This window comes from Pollachius pollachius (assembly GCF_949987615.1).
Source record: "Pollachius pollachius genome assembly, chromosome: 17".
NCBI lineage: Eukaryota > Metazoa > Chordata > Actinopteri > Gadiformes > Gadidae > Pollachius > Pollachius pollachius.
The window spans coordinates 13,740,812-13,760,205 of NC_136950.1; the positions used below are offsets into that span (position 1 = coordinate 13,740,812).

At 47.6% G+C, this 19,394-nt stretch overlaps 1 protein-coding gene across 1 annotated transcript in view; it reads left to right on the top strand.

The window, feature by feature from the left end:
* Positions 1 to 460: 460 nt before the first annotated feature.
* The window catches only part of ctnnd2a (catenin (cadherin-associated protein), delta 2a), a gene marked incomplete at both ends in the record, with an annotated part of 202,027 nt that continues 183,093 nt past the window's right edge, over positions 461 to 19,394 (top strand). The window contains one exon of the mRNA XM_079754879.1: positions 461 to 589. Within this exon, the coding sequence (XP_079611005.1) occupies positions 461 to 589 (129 nt within the window). The remainder of the gene's footprint in view (positions 590 to 19,394) is intronic.

Consider the following 19,394-nt stretch of genomic DNA (forward strand, 5'->3'; position numbering starts at 1 on the left):
TCTGCTTCCTAATAGCATTACTAAACAGGGCTGTGTTCCCATTGTAGTCTAGTCTTTTCTTTGCCCTGTTGCTTGATTATGCGGCAATTCATCCAATATGTGGCATTTGAAGTGAAGCAAATGGGCTGTGGAAATGTAGCACTACTCACAACTCTGATTGATGATTGTAATTTTTGTTCTTGTCTGTTTGTCTCTCTGTCTCTGTGTGTCGGGCCGCCCGTGCGTCCATCTATCACCCGATGGATTAATTGCCTCCTTCTATCAATAATTTGTTATTTTGCCATTCATGCTGAAGGGAATTAACTGAATAACCTTCATTTTTTTTTTGTGCTTGCGATTGCGTGTGTCTGTGTATGTGTGTGGATCTGACTCTGTGTCTGTGTGTGTTTGTGTGTGTGTGTGTGTGTGTGTGTGTGTGTGTGTGCGTGTGTGTGTGTGTGTGTGTGTGTGAACAGGAGCGATGCCGGTGCCGGAGCAACCCGCAGAGCAGGAGAAGGGGGCCATGGTCGCCCCGGTGATGCCCACCTCCAACGGGGACGGGTCAGAGACGGAGACCACCTCCTCCATCCTCGCATCTGTCAAGGAGCAGGTAGGGCACTCCTCCCACCTCCCTCTCCCAGGGGGTCTCTGGATGGAAGTGTGTGTGTGTGTGCGTGTGTGCGCACACTTTTGGGTGTGTGTGTTTGCACATACTTGTGTGTGTCTGTCTGTGTGTGTGTGTGTGTGTGTGTGTGTGTGTGTGTGTCTGTGTGTGCATACCTGTGTGCGTTTATGTGTGTGCGTGGGCACGTATGTCTAGTATGTGTGCACTTAACCGAGTATGGGCCTATGGTGTGTGTGCGTGTGTGTTTGTGTGTGCTTGCATGCGCGTACTCTTTGCAGCTCGTTTTATTCCATCCTTTCACGACAGTGTGTCTCCTCTTCCTCTTGTTATGGGGAGCAGCCAGCCCAGGCCAGAGACCAAGGCTCTCTGGCCTGGCCTGCCGGGTGGGGGGGCTTCTGAAAGCAGGGGAAGCGTCCGTTATTAGGGGCACGCCGCACACAGCTTTCAGAGTATTCAAGAGAGGACAGAGAGTAATGTGGGTCGGGGGGGGGGGGGGAGCCGGCGGGGGAGGAATGCATAATGGATGGAAACAATGGGAGATTATAGGGGGAGAGGTGGGGGGGAGGGTCATCTGGGGACCACACTGTAGCCGAGAAGACGTGATTGAAAAAGTCCTGTAAAAATAGGTTGGAGGTGAGGCGCTCGGCAGGGGGTTGGGTGGATGAGGGGATGGGGGTGAAGGGTGAAGGGTGAAGGGTGGGGGAGTGGGGTGAGAGGTGTTGTAGTAGCCCCATGGCGTGGCTGGAGGGGAGGGAAAGACAAGGTCATCAGGATGAGAGAGAGAGAGAGAGAGAGAGAGAGAGAGAGAGAGAGAGAATTGGCATCCACTATTTGGAACAAGAGGGAGAGATAAGGGAAATGAGATAAGGGCGATTGAAGAAAGACGGAAGGGGATAGGGATGTGTACTGTATGTAAATATGTGTTGTACATTAATAGAATAGCACAATGGCCATTGGAAAATTCATGAAGTAATCTACACATTTGCTTGCTTTGTGTATCCGTTCAAATAAAGAGATAGCTATGGCGATATCTTCAGATCATTGGATTACTACTCACGCTGTGAAATGGGTCTTCCTAGTGTTTTACAAAAATGTAAAGAGTGTTCAAAACGATGTTTATTTTTTTAAATCGTTGTATATCCCTGCTTGACCTAAGGTTACTCATCTCCCTGTAAAGAGAGGAGAGGATCTTCCCAGTGCATCTGGGCCTGTGTGTGTGTGTGTGTGTGTGTGTGTGTGTGTGTGTGTGTGTGTGTGTGTGCATAGAAAGCATGTAAGAGTGGAGGTGAACTGTAAAGTATCTCCAGAACGCTTTTTATGTTTCACATTTTCAATCACACTTGGAAGTTCATGGGGCTGTCATCAATTTAATCATAGATTTTGACACTTTCAGATATTAAATGGAACCTCTTTTCTAACTGTATCTATGTGGGACCGAACGGCTATGGAGTTGATTTACTATGTAAAACGATCAATCAAATGTTTAATGCGTAGGACCTACACTTTAAACATTTGATTCATTATCTTACATGGTAAATGTTGGAGGAGTCAGCTGAGCCAGTGTTGAAGATCACATACATTGGAACTCTATAAATTCAGACTGTCGCCAGAATATTTAATCCGTATATTTTATGTTGGGTTCCCCGTTTACATGTTTGTTTAACTACTTTAAGTTTTCTGGGGTATAAAACCTCCATCTTTCTGTACCTCCACTCATTGGACTCTCTGAGTTTGAGAGTTCTACAAAGAGGAGGGGGGTTGTGTTATCCCCATGGTTACAACCAAACCACGCCAACTTTGTGATTCATTTTTAATACCGTCATTGTGTATGAGCGCTATAATGAGCAATGTTGCGTATATGAAATGCCTTGCACACCGTGGCGTAATGCTATAAGCGTCGGAGAAGCTAATCCCCTTGTTGGATGCCGACGTCAACCGCTGCACAGACGATCCACACGTCCTCAAACCACTCGCTACCGGTGTCTCTCGGTTGTGAGGTCGGGGTGCCTCAGGAAAAGGCGCTTCGACTTCCCAAGGGGAACGCCACCTGTTTTCGGAGCAGAGTGGAGCGTTCATAAGCCGGTTTTCGGAGACTGTTAAAATCATAGAATTGTACTCCTGTTTTCTCTAAATGACGGGATCTATTACAATGTTAAGGATCATATAGGACATATTCTCATGTTTTAAACAAAAAAACATGAACAACTTTAACTGCCATAGCATTTTTGTTAAAAATGTATTTTTAACTGAAACTTTGGAAGTTATTTATATTATTGATTAAGTAAACCTCATCATCAGTTACACGACAAATATTATCCTTGTTTTTTTAATGAAAATACAATAAAAGAAAATCGTACATTTTCTTCAGCATTTGTGGAATTACAATTTAGTTGGGAAGCCATGCAATAATGTCTTTGTTAAGTCTAAAAAAATACGTTAATTATGATGGAAATTTACTCTGCAATAATTGATGCCACTCAAAGACCAATACTGCAATAATTGGAAATCTAAAAGCACAAGAGACAAACTAGAATGATGTTTTCTCTGCTTGAGGTGTAGAGCGTTTCAAATTAAAAGCCTCCTAAGAACTCCATTAGTCTGAAAACCTTTAGTATTCATCCCATACTTCCCCTCTCCCACTTATGCATGTGTCACAGTTGGTCTCTTCATTATTTTCCTCTCTGCAATCTGCCTGTGGCACACTTAGGATATTTCACAAAAGCTGAACCATAAGATAAGCAGATGCAACATCTTGACACAGGGAATCCATTATACTTTATGTTCCCTGAATATATAAACAGCCTAAAATATAATGATATAAATCACCTCAAACTTTGTATATAAGAACACATATTTATGCAATGTTGCACCTATTATTTGTAAAAAGGAAATTTATGTATCCGTTATTTGCTTGGGAATTGATCAAAGATGGCAAAAATGGCTACTAAAGGAATTGGCATATACTATAGTGTGAGATTGGGATACTGCACTGCTATACGGCCTGATTTACTTCAACGTAATATATAATTTAGAGTCTTATACATAGTGAAGTTTGTCATACTGTAAAGCTACACTTGAGGGAGACACTTAACTGTTTTTCTTTGGTTCTGTAAATTAATAGTATCACATACAGCTCATGCCTACCCCTCCATTCTCATTAAGCCAAACCCCCAGGTCATTTCCCACTCTCGTAGCCGTAGTCATTGACATTGCTTTTCTGTATCTGGTTGCATATATTTTGTATTGCGTGTGTGTCGTAACTATCCATGATGTATCAGCAAGCCTGCCTGCTGTACACCAGTCTTTCATGAATAAAACATTTACATAATTCCTGTGCAAAAACATAAGTAGCCAAATAATATATTTGCCAGTAGGCGCACACAAACACACACACACACACACACACACACACACACACACACACACACACACACACACACACACACACACACACACACAGAGAAACATACACACACAGGAACACACACTCACACATGGAAGCATTTTTGTTATAGTCATGAAGTATAACAAGACAGGATGAAACTGGATGATTGTATTGTTGTTGCAGAGTAAAAGTAAGAAGTGTTGGGAGTTATGTGGGCCGGCTCTGTTGTATCAGCAGATCTGAAATCTGGAACATACTCCTGACTGATCTAATTTTAGATCAGGGCTTGGTGGGTGGGGACAGATTCTGTTTGTTAACAATACATGTCTGTTTGGTTTTGTGTTTGTGTGTGTGTGTGTGTGTGTGTGTGTGTGTGTGTGTGTCTTTGTTGGTTGCTATGAGAGTCAACTCTAAAGAGGAACTTTTGAAGTCTGCCTATGCAATGTGCTTGATATAGATAGATAGATAGATAGATAGATAGATAGATAGATAGATAGATAGATAGATAGATAGATAGATAGATAGATAGATAGATCAAGCACCTTATATCTCACATCTGCAGTGGGTGTGTGTGCGTGTGTGCTTGGGTCCTTGCCTGTGCTCACCGCATCAACATGTCTAGCACACACCTTTCTTCACCCCCCACAGCGATACTCACACGATTTAGCTCTCATTTAGAAGGGACCATCTGTCTGCTCTGTTGTGTGTGTGTGTGTGTGTGTGTGTGTGTGTGTGTGTGTGTGTGTGTGTGATAGTCTTTGTGTGTCAGTGTGTATATCTGTGTTCCCATGTGAGTGTGTGTGTGTGTGTGTGTGTGTGGGGGTGTGTTAGTCTGTGTGTATAGATGTGTATGTGTATCTTTGTGTGTGTGTGTGTGTGTGTGTGTGTGTGTGTGTGTGTGTGTGGCTCAGTGGTTTGAGGGGAGTAACAAGGTAATATGTTGTAATACGTCGTTATCAGCGAAATAATTTCCCAGTATCATTTTTATCCCCAGGTAGGATAATGTGGTCTCATATCAATAGTTGACCCAAGGGCCTGCTTTGAAAAGACCTACACACACACACACACACACACACACACACACACACACACACACACACACACACACACACACACACACACACACACACACAAACACAGACAAAAATACACACAGCATTGCATGCATTACGCATTGTGTAGAGGGAATTACCCCAAGCAGCTTTTTACAGCACAAAATTCTCTAGGTTTCCTTTCCTGTGCCACCCATACTCCGGCTAGTGTACTGGCAGTGGTCGGGTATAAGCGGTGAATTCGACATCAATGTTGCACCTGCACCCTGGGATGAATGACAGGCTAAAAGCAGGGGGAAATATGTACTGCACCATAATCTGGCAACTGAAGTATGTTTTTTTTTTTGTATCAAAGACAACCTTCCAAGCCTTGGACTGTGTAGCCATGGGTTAGATCCTGTGCACTTTTAGATTAAACAGTCCTGGTTGCTGCTTGATCCCTGCACCGAAACCGCGGTATCTGTTTGAGTGTGCAGGGCATTTTGCACCATGTTGCATCACGCCTTAACCTGCCTGCAGAAAAACGTTGACATCAGACAAAATGTTCCCAGAGTTGCCCTAAAAAATCCTGGTATCTTGCTAGGCTAGACTGTGCCGTCTACTACAGATGATTTGCTTCTCAAAAACATGTCCTAAAGTCGAGGTGAAATCATACCAAGTTTATTGTGAGCGAAATCTTACTCAACGTCTGGGTCCTTTCGTGCTACATTTTTGTCAGAGGAGTCGTTGTGAGGCAGACAACCCATCAAATCTGTACTGATAACATCTTCACAGATTTGTGTCAATGGTGAACAGGTGCAGTAGCGTCTGGCATTGACACCTATTGTTAGACGATTTTGGAGACTCATTTGTATTTTGCATCTGTGTAAACTACGGCCCGCCCCCTTTTTTGTCCAAGGTCAGACGTCCTGTTTGGAGGTACTCATACTGATGTCCAATTCGCACGCACCGGTGCAACAGAGTTTCATTCGCGTCTCCCAGATCGCAGCACTACACGCGCTGTCCCCCATTTTTACAAAGGGATCAGGTGGATGTACTGTCTTAGGGTTCTTCCGTCTCTTTCCAGAGAGTCCACTGCTATCAACTATAAAGATCAATTTGTCTTCAGGCAATCTCTACAGGGGCCCGGTGTCATATTTCATCCATGCACATATACATGCATAGATACATTTATATTGGGGGTTTAATGGCTGGTATGTTTTTTTGTTGGCCTTTTTTTTCAAGCACATAGGACATTTAACAGAGACAAATCGCTAATCTTTTTACGATTCTTCAAGGCTGTAAAGTAATGGTGTGGGAAACAAATGAGCTCCACTATCAGACGGCAAGTCATTTGGTGGAGCCAGCGGCTATGTCATAATTGCTGTGAAGGATTAAGTCACGTGACGCTCTCCACCCTGTTTAGAAGTGGGTTACGTAATCCCGCTGGTGAGGTCATCGCTCGCTGATGGTGGTGGTGCAGTTTATTTGTGGTGCAGGGTTTTGGTTTTGTAAAGGAAGCATTATCTGGGTGGTCAGGTATTGCTTGACATTTCCATTTGAATGGGGAGGGAGATAAGTATGAGTCAATGCTTTCTCCTATTCGTTTTTAACCAGTTTATTTTATATTCTTGCTTTGTGTAGTGAATTGACGGTTCAATAAACGTGTTTTAGATGTTATTTGCCAGAAATATCCTCGTCAAATTTATGTTGTACACCATTTTAGATATCATCACCGTGATCAACTCTCATTTTGTCTCCCTACCACTATCATCAAAGTCAAACACACACACACACACACACACACACACACACACACACACACACACACACAGGGAGAGAGACACACATACAGAGACAGACACACACACGTTCAAATCTTCCACTTCAGAATCGCGAGATCCTCCATCCTTCTCCATTTCCTCCACTCCCGGTGCCACCACCTGCTTCTCCCTCCGTCATCATATGCTTCAGAGGTACTGCGAGTTGACCCCGCGACCGTTTCACTAACCAAAAGGTTCACATCTGACGAATGGGGGGGGATTTCATTGTGAATCAAAAAAAGAAGGAAAACCCGCCGAGACTCACTTGGTTCTTTGTCGTTCCCCTTCTTCTCTCAGCACTAAGAAAGGCTAATATATTCTCCTCTCTAGGCGGCGGTGTGCCTCTGCTCCTGGCTTCCTTCATCAGGGGGATTTTCACATGGCGCTCGGTTGGCCTTTGAAATGCACCGAGAACTCCCCTTCTGCCGCCCACCTGGAAGCCCACCAGTGTCGAGTACCACGTTCGCTTGGCGCCGTACATATTGTCATCGGGTGGCGCTGAATATTTTTTATGATAATTGATGGGTGGCTGTGAACATGGGGGGGAGCGGGCATCGGGGGCTGAGCGAACATGCGTCAGATCAATCTGGTGGTACACACACAGACACATACGCGTGTGTGTCCGTTCCGTTTGATTCGAGCATCGGATGACATGTCCCACTGGGCGCCCGCCTCCGTTCTTCAAAAGAGAGTCAGGTGTGAAAGGCCACCCCGGGCGGACCCGCGTCACCCATGGACACATGTGTATCCATGAGTGACACACAAACACACACACACACACACACACACAGACTTTATCTCGCTCTTGCTCGCACGCACACATGCCCACACACAAACGTACATCATGGCGGCTTTTAACCGTGCTGCACCTAAACCTTTGAAACTCTGACTCTCCGCATGCATCAGAGACACACGCTGAATTGAATTTGCACCTTTGGCATGCTTAATGTCAACACAAACACCCTCATAGTTAAACTCATTATTATTCGTCGCAATCGCCAGTCGACAGTGTGGCAAGCCTTTGTGTGTCGTACACGTGATTATCAGTCGTGGCGGTAAGTGTGACCGAAAGGGACAAAATAACAACAGGGAGGAAGATGACCATGACAGAAGATAACACCAGCTAACATAAGGAGAACAACAACAAAGAAATGAAGGACTCCGGTCGCGGCGTTCTCATGGCGGGGCCGGGCGGGGGTCTGCGCGACCTTGCAGGGGGTCTGCGCGACCTTGCAGGGGGTCTGCGTCGAGTGTCGAGTCCTCTTCCGCTCTGGCTGCCGCTGACTCTCAAGCTACACCTTCCTGCCTCACCGTTTGTCCTGTCTCTGAATCAGCAGATATTCACGGAACATACGTGCTGTTCTTCTCTTGTGTGGCACCCCTGGCCAGGCCTTCTATTTTGGTGTTGTTTTTTCCCCGATGTGGAGATGGGATTGGGAGCCATGTTGTTTTGTCTTCTTGTTTTTGTTCTTTTTCTTGTTCTGCTTCCTGTCGGGGCAACGTGTCCTCTACGTCCTTCAGTTCCTGCTCTTACTGGGCGAGTGGGGGGCGGGGGGGGGGGGGTCCACAGTGATTTCCATCCACTGTGGATGTGTGTGTACATGCATGGTTTCTGTGTGTGTGTGTGTGTGTGTGTGCAGTAAGAACAATGTAATCCTGGAGTGGGCTGCCATTTCGTTTTTTTTTATTTTGTTTTGAGAGCTCTAAAACACGTGCACACGCACCCACACGCGCACCCACAGAAAAGGACATCCCATTAAAAGAATGGCCGGTCCCAAAACTGTCTTCCTTCAAAGGCAGAAGGCTCCTTGTCAGCACTTCACTGGGAAGCACTACTGTACCTCCTGTCCTGTAGAATGTACCACTCCTACCCCACTCCGCCCTGCCAGCGTCGGGTGTGTTAAGCCGCCCCACCCCTCCCTGCAAGATGGCTGAAAGCAGGAAGAGTATAGGGGACACTCGGAGTGGCTTTCACGCTAGCTTGATTAGGTAGTGTGTCCGGGTAATAGCCTCTTTCGCGCTGCCATTTTCCTCACCACCAGAGCGTCCGTGGCAGATAGGAGGCGGGAAGAGGAGGGGGAGTTGGGCCGTCTCTCCGGGGCTCACAGGAACCCGGGCTGGGGAGGAATTATTAGAAGCCGGCCCCGGGCTGCCGTGCACTATGGAGGCTTCTGCTCTGTGGGGGGGAGGGGGTGTTTGGCGTGCTATTCAACTGTCGTTGAATATTATTTGTGTGTGTGCACATTTGAGTGTGCATTACTTGTCGGGTGTCTGTGTGCGTGCATGCGCGTCTATGTTTGAAAGTGTTCAATGTCGTCAACATGTTTGTGTGCGTGATGCAATTTTTGTGTGTGATGTGTTCATGAGATTAGCATATGCGTTTGTGTGTGTGTGTGTGTGTGAAAATATTTGCGTGTGTTTGTGTGTGCGCGATGATATTTGTGTGTGTGTATGCGTGTGTGAACTTTAGTAGGTGTCTGCCAGCGGTGCTGCAGTGTTCCATGTTGTCAACATCACCCAGCGAGCCCCTCCAACCCCCCCGCCCCACAACTCAACTCTGTCACCGTCCAGCAGGCAGCTGACAGGCAGCATGCACCACAGCTGAGAGAGAGAGAGAGAGAGAGAGAGAGAGAGAGAGAGAGAGAGAAGTAGTGGGAGAGTACGAGTGTGTGAGTGATGAAACATGAAGGGGTGAGAGGTCGTTAGGGCATACAGAGAGACAGGCGAGAGAGCGACGGAGAGAGAGACGTGGTCGCAATATGAAGGGAAACGATAGGATTGAGAGAAGGGAAAAAACGAAAGAATAAAGGGGAAGGAAACAGGGAGAAAAATGAGTGACAGATAGGAAGGAAGTGAGGGGTAAACGGGACGGAATGGTTGGCAGCTGGAGAACAGCCCTACTGGTTTGATAAATAATGAGGTTTAATACGAGGAAGGGGAAGCAAGAATTATCCGAGCGGGGAGAAAGGTGTGCACCTGCCTGTGTGTTTGTGTGTGTGTGTGTGTGTGTGTGTGTGTGTGTGTGTGTGTGTGTGTGTGACACAATGGGAACAAGTGATTCCTGGCTGCCTTCCACCAGTACCTCCGCTGGGCGCAACAAACGGCCAGACTCGCCAATTACCGATTGAAGGTCAATCAGTGGGAGAAGAGCGAGCGTTCACAGCACCCAGCCGCACAGCGCCATCGAGGACCTGAGAGAGAGCACCCGGTCGAATCAGCCGCTGAGTCAGCCGAGGCGTTCGCCCGAGGAAAACACAAACACCTAAAAAACGCCTCGCTAGGAATTATCGGCTAAACGTTAAAAGTTTTCATTTTAATAAGTGGATAATAAGTGGATGGATACGAGACACAAGCGCACGCACACACACACACACAGGCATGATTTGAGAAGTCTATAATTGGATATTATTTGCATCGCTGTATACCTCCGCAATAGCGGTTGATTGGATTCTGCGAGGTACCAAAAACGTGGCTATTGGATTTCCTGGTGCCTGAGGCCTTTTTGAAAAACTGAAACTGAGGCCAGATAATACACATTATTGTTTCTTTTCAGTGTTTTCTTAGTCTTTTGTAATTTACGGAACTGGTGGCTAAACTTGCAAAAGTCCAAATGCGGAGCGATATTTTTTGTTGGGGCGTTGCCCACTGTCACAGCTGACAACCACAAAGTTGTGAAGATTTGTAGACATTTCAGTCATTGGACTTGCCAAACCCCAAAATAGCTGAAAGCAGGCTTCGCTTCAGATGGGGCTTTGGCAGGCGAGTACTAAGAGAAAGTCCTTCGCTCCAGATTAAGAGATCTCGAGCCAACGACTGTCTTGCAAGCTAATCGAGTTGGAGCCCACCACCAATGCTGATGATTCATTTGCCGGGCTTTACAATAACAGGAAGAAAGAATAAAATCATCTCAACGGTGACTTAGCAATCGACGGAAGTTCATCAGACATGCAGATATAATGCCTGAGTCAGTTTGTCAGGAGTTTATAATCTAGGAAGAGTCGATGAGGAGTCACAATCTTCAATTGCTGTCTACATACATAATATATCTACCTACTCATTTGAGCAGACACTTCTCCATCGCATTAGTGATATTCTTCTGACATATATGTCATCTACGAGCCGGTCAGAGTTCAGCACCTTTCTCCAGGATTCCCACGGGTATACTCTGGACATGGGGACTCAAACCCAGAACTTTTCAACTTGAAGTGAACCATTGGACTATACTGCAACCCCCCCAACCCAATATAAAATGGGTCGGCACTTTATAGCATGTGACACTACAGATGTGCCCGAACAGGCAAGGAAACTGCTTCTAATGTGTTCATTTGTTAGCTGTCCGCCCGCCCCTGCCCAGAACTCTACCTGGTCATCTCCCAGCGTTGTGGCGTCCTGCAGCGCGAGGGAAGAACAATAACATCGTTAGACACAAGGTGTAATGAGGCATGAAATCAATATGTACAATTCTGGCTCACCCGGGGCATGCTGGGTAATGGAGTGTCAGGAGTGCTTTCGAGCCGTTTTAATCACGGGGACCTTGAAACATCCGCACACAAACAAAGCTGTTTACCACCCAGGTACTACCACGGACCTGAGAGGAGCATGTGTGAAGTGGGTCTAGTGTGTGTCCGTGAGAGATGGTCGTCGTGTTGTTATTGTAACATCATTTCTGTATCACAAATGTGAGCTACTGCCTGACAATATCTGATCTCAGCTGGGTGTCTGTTTACAAAAACAAAGGAATGACAACTGTGGACCCCCTGTTTCTGTTATTTCTGATATATTTTCTTATTCACTCTATTTTCTTTTAAGTCATCCCCCCCTACAACACTGCTGTGACGAAGCCCCCATCACTGTTCCTGCACGAGAAGCTAGCGTTCTCCCCGTTGATCACTTAGCCCCGACCCATCCCCTCCCCCGCCCCTACCTAGCCACCTCCCCAACCCCGCCGGCAGCACTTCCTGCGCATGCTAATGCTACCTGAGACCTAAATTTGGACTGTGACTGCTGTTCCACGTCTGAATTCCAATGGCCTTATTAGTGCTATCTGGGATGCTAATTCTGCAACCGCCGCAGGCAAAGTCATATCCTGAATGCTAACCACCAAACCAGCGATGCCTACAGGTGGTAGTGCTGCAAGTTCAATAGGACGTCTCAGCGCAAAGCACCTGCACACATGTGCAATTAAGTCCTCGTTTCTTAAGGGTCAGTCAATGTAATTAGCATCCAGCCCTGAGATGATAAGCAATCCTTGGTTGTAAGTAATGGCCGGGGGCAGTAAGGCAGTGCAGGGCGCTTGAAGTTGCAACCTGTTTGGGGGGGGGGGGGGGGGGCTTATCGTGTGGGTTTGCTTTTGCGCGCTGAAACTCAGATGCTGGTTCCGAGAGAGCTAACACTTGTTAACCCGGATCGTGACTCTGTGCGCACAGCTTTGGTAAATGGAATATCTCTGTTCCGGGAGCATTTATCCACCGTGGAATCTAAGCAGGGCCAGGGGAGAGGTTCTAGCCGGATTCAAATAAAGAAATGTGCTGTTCTGCTGGATGTTTTGTCTACCTGAATGGCCATCCCAACCAACCCAACAAACCCAAGTGTTGTTGCTGTGCACTGTTGAAGGAGCAGTAGATACTATTACATTTGTTTCCCATGTTGCTTTGACTCTTTGAGCTATGCCTGCGTGTGTGGTTGTGTGTGTGTGAGTGTGTGGTTGTGTGTGTGTGTGTGTGTGTGTGTGTGTGTGTGTGTCAGTGTGTGCCTGTGCGTCTCTGTACTTGGAGCACAGCTTTTAAAGCAGACAAATCATTCAGTCCTACCCCTCCCACGCTGACTTTCGTTTCACTTTTTTATGATGATCCAATTCTAATTATATCCTCAATCGTATTTCTTTTTCCCATTCATGTCTTATTTTAGCCTTTTTTGCACAGAACCTCTTTTCGAGTCTGTGTGTAAATTCTCCAAACTTCCCTTCTTCTCTCATCCCTCCATTGTGGAGTGTCACTTAATTTTGTCCTGTGTTTTGGGTCCAGGGCCACGATTAGAAACAGCGACACAACACAGCACTGTCTTTATCCCTGTTGGCAGTACATAGACCACACGGTCTGTAAATGGTGCAAATGGAAAAATTAGAGAGAGAGAGAGGGGGGGGGGGGGGGGCATTTATGCCATTTATCAGTGCACAGGCATTTATTTAATTGAATTACCTAATGATACAATTGTCTTTCTTTTCATTATCTTTCTTTCTTTTTTTTCACCTCTTGTACTTCATGCAAATGTCCCAGTGGGAGACACAGTCTGCCCACATGCAAACATGTGCGTTCTACCACCGCAAACACCTCTGCTGCTCCACCAGTCAAGTCAGACAGAAATACACCTGCAGGATATCCCTGCTAAGGCCTGGGGGAATTTGATTCCCCCTCCCTGTTTTGTACACACAATAGGTTACTATGGCAACCATTCCTGTTGTAGCAGACGTTTGCCTTCCAATTGGCCTTCTTTTGAAGATACAAGGGGTTATTAATTGCGCTCTCTTTCTCTATGATCTCTTTCAAGCCATTTAAATAAATTGTTTGGTATAGCGAGCACAAAGGCGTTAATCTCTTGCACAAGAGCTGTATACTTTGCAATGCTCAGCGGCATTGACTTCCCCTCAGACGTATAATATAGCTCGCGGAAAGTGGAAACGAGAGCGTCTCAACCGGCATGTATGTAATGTTACATCTCCATATGCTGTTTGGCTGTTTTCCGCCTCACAATAACCTGTGGCGTCGCATTCAGCGCTGTATGTCCCGCGCACCGCGATGCACCGCTCAGCAGGGTACCTCTGCATGAAACTTTGCAAGACACTTGAGCCCTTTTGCCTCCGTCTTCCCCTCCTCCCTTCTTGGCACAACTTTTAAAGAGATAAACGATCCGACTGCGGTTACGCTGGGACTGGCAGCAAACATACCCGCCATAAAGAGACTGGCTAATGAAGAATGGAAATGTCATTGGACTTGTCTTGGAGCGAAGGCAGCCCACTTCGTCTCCCCTGCCTCTCGCTCCCTCCATCTTCTTCAACCCCCTGCCCGCCCCCCTTCTCGCGTCCTCCTCTAACTCTAACTCTGTCGCCATATTACTCCTGTTTTATTCCGGGTTTTTTTTCATTCCTTTAGTGCTTGGCTGCACCTCCATCCATCCGTCACTCGTTCCGTCCCGTTACTGCACCTCGCCTGCCTTGAATAAATGAGGGTTTAGTGTTGTGAGTGCAACTCACAAACCCCCACCCCTCCCAGCCACCAGCCGCCACAACACACGCCCCCACGGTCCCGGCAATCCCATGGTTCTTAGCAGTAGTCGAACATGTGCATTTGAGCGTCTCTAATGCGCTTGGCCGCGTCGTTGGCTGTTGTTGTTGCCGCTCAGCGGGGCCAGTGCTGCTCCGCTACTGGGATCCGTCACCGCCAGTAGCTCCCGGGGCCACGCAGCAAAATGAATATTGATTAATGGGATTCGGAGAATATTTATTTATGGAGGAGCATCTTCTTATTGTTTTGGGCAGGCTAGGAATTACGACCGTATCTTTAGGGAAATTGGATGGTAGGTTTTTTTGTTTTGAAGGATGAGTGGGTTTTGATTGTTTGATTTGATGCTTAAGTGTGTATAGTTTATCTCCATAATGCATTAGGAGATGTCTTTTAAGTTAGAACCACAGAATTAGGCTTCTGTCGAAAGAGCCAACCTCGGATAGATCCTCTGCTTGGGTTTGTGGAGTTTAGGGAATTTCTTTGCATTCTCCTGCACTCGCCCATATCAGTTCCCCCATATCTTTAGAGGTTCACCGCCAAAGATTTGCAGGTTAGGCTTATTGACGGCAGTCAAACATCCTGTGCGTCGGGTTTGCAGCTTGAGCCTTTGAGGGACCCCATGCAGGGTGTCTGTCCTTCCTGTAGCCATGTTGATAGGCTCCACCCCCTCTGTGACCCCATGAATGGGGTCCCCCTTCCTCATCCATCCCCCGTCCTCGTACCCCTTTTTGACATGATTTACCATTCTGTGGTGCTCACACGGTGAATCCAAACCTAAATCATACCTTGCCTCGTTTCCCCGACACACCCCATCCTTGACCGCTTGCTCCTCGTCTATTCCTCCCTTCAACCATCCATCTATTTACCCCCACGACCAACCCTCCTGTTCTGCCCCCCCACCCCTCCATTCAACCTCTCCATCCCTCTGCGTTTGACCCTTGTGGGTCCCTAGCAAGTGTGGCCCCTGCTGACCCACCCCCCCAGTCGCAGTGTATGCCTCGGGGGGTTGCAGAAGGTTAACACAACCCAGCTGTCAGGAAAGATTTATCCCCCAACCTCCCCCCCCAACGTCTTGATCTGGCCCCGGCGCACCTCTCTAATCTGCCTCCCAGAGGTGAGGCGTTCCCCCGTGCTCCTTCCCGACCCAACCCCCAGCACACGCGCACACAATACACACTCCGAAACAATGACCACACGCACACTCGCACGCACACACATTCACACACACAACGGCCCCACCCAGGTACGTGCACGCCTCTCGACTGGACGACTGGGGATCAGGAGGTATGTCGACGCAGCATTAAACATTTCCATCCCGGGCCAAGGAATAACTCAGCGCGGTACATTGGAAGACGGCCGCACGAGAGAGAGAGAGAGAGAGAGAGAGAGAGAGAGAGAGAGAGAGAGAGACAGAGAGAAAGAGAGAGAGGGGGAGAGAGAGAGAGAGAGAGAGAGAGAGAGAGAGAGAGAGAGAGAGAGAGAGAGAGAGAGAGACCGTGGAATGGGTGGGGTTGGGGGGTCGGGGAGTGGGCGTTCGAGAGAGAGCAGAATGAAGACGAGACGATACTGCAGGAAGTCAGGTCGGTGGAAGGCATGACCGCAGGGATACACATGGGTCATGAAGTAGAGGGTGGGGATGTTCAGGAGTCAGGACCCTGGGAGCTGACTGAGGGACCACTGCTGTGCTCGGAGATGGATAGTTTCAAAAATCAGACTTTATTTTATTAATATCGTAGGTCTGATGGGAGCGCAAATATGATTGAAAGGTACATTTCACGTTTTTTTCATGCTGAAAACATTTCATGTTTTCAGCAAACATTTCATTTCATGTTTTCAGCAATCAGGTTGCTGGAGGCGAGGATCTTTAAGGCCGTAATTGAAAAACTGGCAAAATTGTATGTCAAGGTTTTGAATTCCCCACTGTGTAGACTGTACATACAAGTACACTCCTTAAAATCGCCTTCAAAAATGCCTTGCCCAATAAGGAAACCAGGCGATATCCGCCCCTTACAGCTGTTTGTTTTTCAGGCCAGGCTATGTACCGTCTCACCCCCCCAGAGGTTCTGCCACAACATGTTAGGACCGCTGGATCCAAGATTAGGAGAAGGCTGGCATTCCAAACCTCTCTGTCCTGCCGCGTGACACTTGTGTCACCCGTATGTCTCAGCACTCAATCAACACCATGCTAATCACCCAACAATGATACAGTGTGTCTCTCTCCGCTTCCTCCGGTTGCGTTCCCCTCCGAGGGATGAAAGATAGGCTTTCCACGGATAAAGCGGCTGTAGAAAAACGGTCTTTCTTAAAACATAGAGCCGTTTTGATAATCTGTGTTTAATCCAATAGACCAGGGGCCTTAATCCGATAGTCAAGACGTGTGCCAACGTCGCAACCGTTTGCCAGCGCATGTGAAGAGTCGGGCGCTCTGAGAAACCTCCATCCGCTGCCAAAATCGATTATTGCGCGACGGCGCTCCCAGAGAAAAGAGTGGAATGAATGGAAAGAGGGATTTATGGGGGATCAAGGGAGTATCTACATGAATTAACCTCCAACAAGACACAAGGAAATTGCTAAAATATTGCCGGCGCATGTGTGTGCTTATCAATGAGTCATTAGTCGGTAGTTTGGCTTGTTTGCGATGGGGGTTGGTGCATGTTTGTTTGTTAAGAAAAAAAAAAGAATCGGACACACAAAATCGGTGGTAAAAGTGGAAATAGCCGTGAGGTGCAACTAACTCAACCCATTTTAATCATCCCCTACCAACACTCGCTTGATTGTGCTGTGCTTGGCTCTCTGTTCATCGTTTGAGGGGGAAATCCACTCTGGATGAGATAACGGGACACCGAAGGCTCTGTGTGTGTGTGTGTGTGTGTGTGTGTGTGTGTGTGTGTGTCTTTGTGTGCATTTTATTTTTTCCCCCTACATGAGCTGTCAAGCAGACAGACACAGCTGGTGGCGGGGTCACACAACTCTACCGGCACACAGGTGGGCGACCAAAAAAGAATAAATAAATGAATGAATAAATCAATCCCTCAGATGGCACTGATTTACAAGAGTGTCCCAGCCAGCTGCATGCTGCCCATGATCCCGTGTTAATTGCCTGTCTGTCAATATTAATGCACTCCGACCCAGAATTAGCTGCAACGGTTGATCACTGCAGTGGCCAATTATCGCAAACCCTCGCGCACGCTCACTCGCACACACGCACGCACGCTCACTCGCACACGTGCGCGCTTGTACGCGCACACTCCTCTGCAAGGAGGTTAAGTAATCGATTCCATTCGTATCCGCTGATCAGACACTCTCGCCCTGCACACACACACACACACACCCACACACACACACACACACACACACACACACACACACACACACACACACACACACACACACACAAGCAACCGTGAACGCATATGTATCCACGCACGTTAGCGCACGCCGTACATAGCCACACACATTAACATATACATAGCCACACCCGTGTTCACATCCATAGTAAGCCCTTTGAGACCATTTAGCATGGGAGCATGCATGACCGGCTTAAGGCGGACACCTTTGCGATGCTAAAGCAAGCTGGCTTTTGCCTCCGGCTCGGTTGATGTGGCACTGCGACACCTGGGCTAGGTGCTGTCGCCTCCTCTCCCGTCACCTTCCCCCTACCTCTTCCTCACCTCCCTCCCTCGCATTGCTAGGAGGTCCTCCTCACCATTTACATTGTCCCTGTTTGAGTTCTCATTGTTTTTTTTCTCCATCTCTTTTGACTCCTCCCATCCCTCCTCTTTTCCGCCCCTCTCCTCTCCTCTGCTCTCCTCTCCCCTCTCCTTTCATTCCATCTCCTTTCCTCCCCTCTCCTCTGCTCTCCACTCCTCTCCTCTCCTCTCCTCTCCTCTTCTCTCCTCTCCTCTCCTCTCCTCTCCTCTCCTCTCCTCTCCTCTTCCCTCCTCTCCTCTTCTCTGCTCTCCACTCCTCTCCTCTCCTCTCCTCTCCTCTCCTCTTCTCGGCTCTCCACTCCTCTCCACTCCTCTCCTCTCCTCTCCTCTCCTCTCCTCACCTCTCCTCTCCTCTTCTCTCCACTCCTTTCCTCTCCTCTCCTCTCCTCTTCTCTCCTCCATGTCATTGTTGTATTCCTTCATTCGTCGCTTTGCCTCTCACCGGTGAAAATATGGGACGGCATATTGCTTCATTACACGCCACAAACACAATCAGGGCCATAAAGCATTTATGATTGCGTGCAGCTCATTTTGCCTGCCAGTCAGAGTTTATTGGCACCAAAGGAATAATTAGAGGAAAGGGCGTGGCCGGGAGAGGAATGGGGGAGAAGCAATGGACACGATAAGATCTCAAGCATACCATTACGAAATGTTTCAAATGGTATCAAAGAGCGAAGGATGAAATGAGTCACCACGGCGTGTCATTGGCTTTGGGTTAAATGGTGTGGTTTTGCGTATCTCTGTTTTGTAAGTGGTGGCTGGCAAAATAATGTGAGAGGAGGAGAATGGGGAGGAGAAGGGGGAGGATAGAGGAGGAGGATGAGGGGTGTTGGGAGAAGAAAATATGGTTATTATGATGGGAAAATGATGAAGATCGTCGACAGGTTATGGAGATGCGGCGAATCGCAAGGAAATGGAAATGGGAGAGAGAGAGGGAGAGGGGGGAAAGTGGGGGAGGGGGACTCAGAGTGGAGACAGTGTGTGACAGGTTAGAGATGCGTCGAAGGAGCACAATAGGTAAGGGGTGGGGGACAGGGTGAAATGCTCCGTCTGCACACGACCCTTCAATTCCCCCCCCCCCCCCCCCCCCCCCCCCCCCAGCAGAAGGCATCATGTGTCAGTGTGTGTTCTGTCAGCACCCTGCCAACATATTTCTGGGGGAATCAAACTCATACAAAGATAAAAAAACTATATATATGTTGTGAAGCTTGTTGTGTGTGTGTGTGTGTGTGTGTGTGTGTGTGTGTGTGTTTGGGGGGGGTTATGTGAGTGAGTGTGTTTTCATGTGAATGTTCTTAAGTTATTTTAGTGTGTGTGTTTGTGTGTGTGTATTCAGGTCGATGCGCTTGCATTTGTACCCCTGAGTGTGTGTGTGTGCCAGTGTGTATGTGTTCATGTGGATGCATTTGTTCGCGTGAATGAGTGTGTGTCTGTGTGTGTTCATGTGGATGCATTTGTTTGAGTGATTGAGTGTGTGTGTGTGTGTGTGTGTGTGTGTGTGTGTGTGTGTGTGTGTGTGGAAGGGTCTGTGTTTGTCCATGTGGATACATTTCTTCGAGTG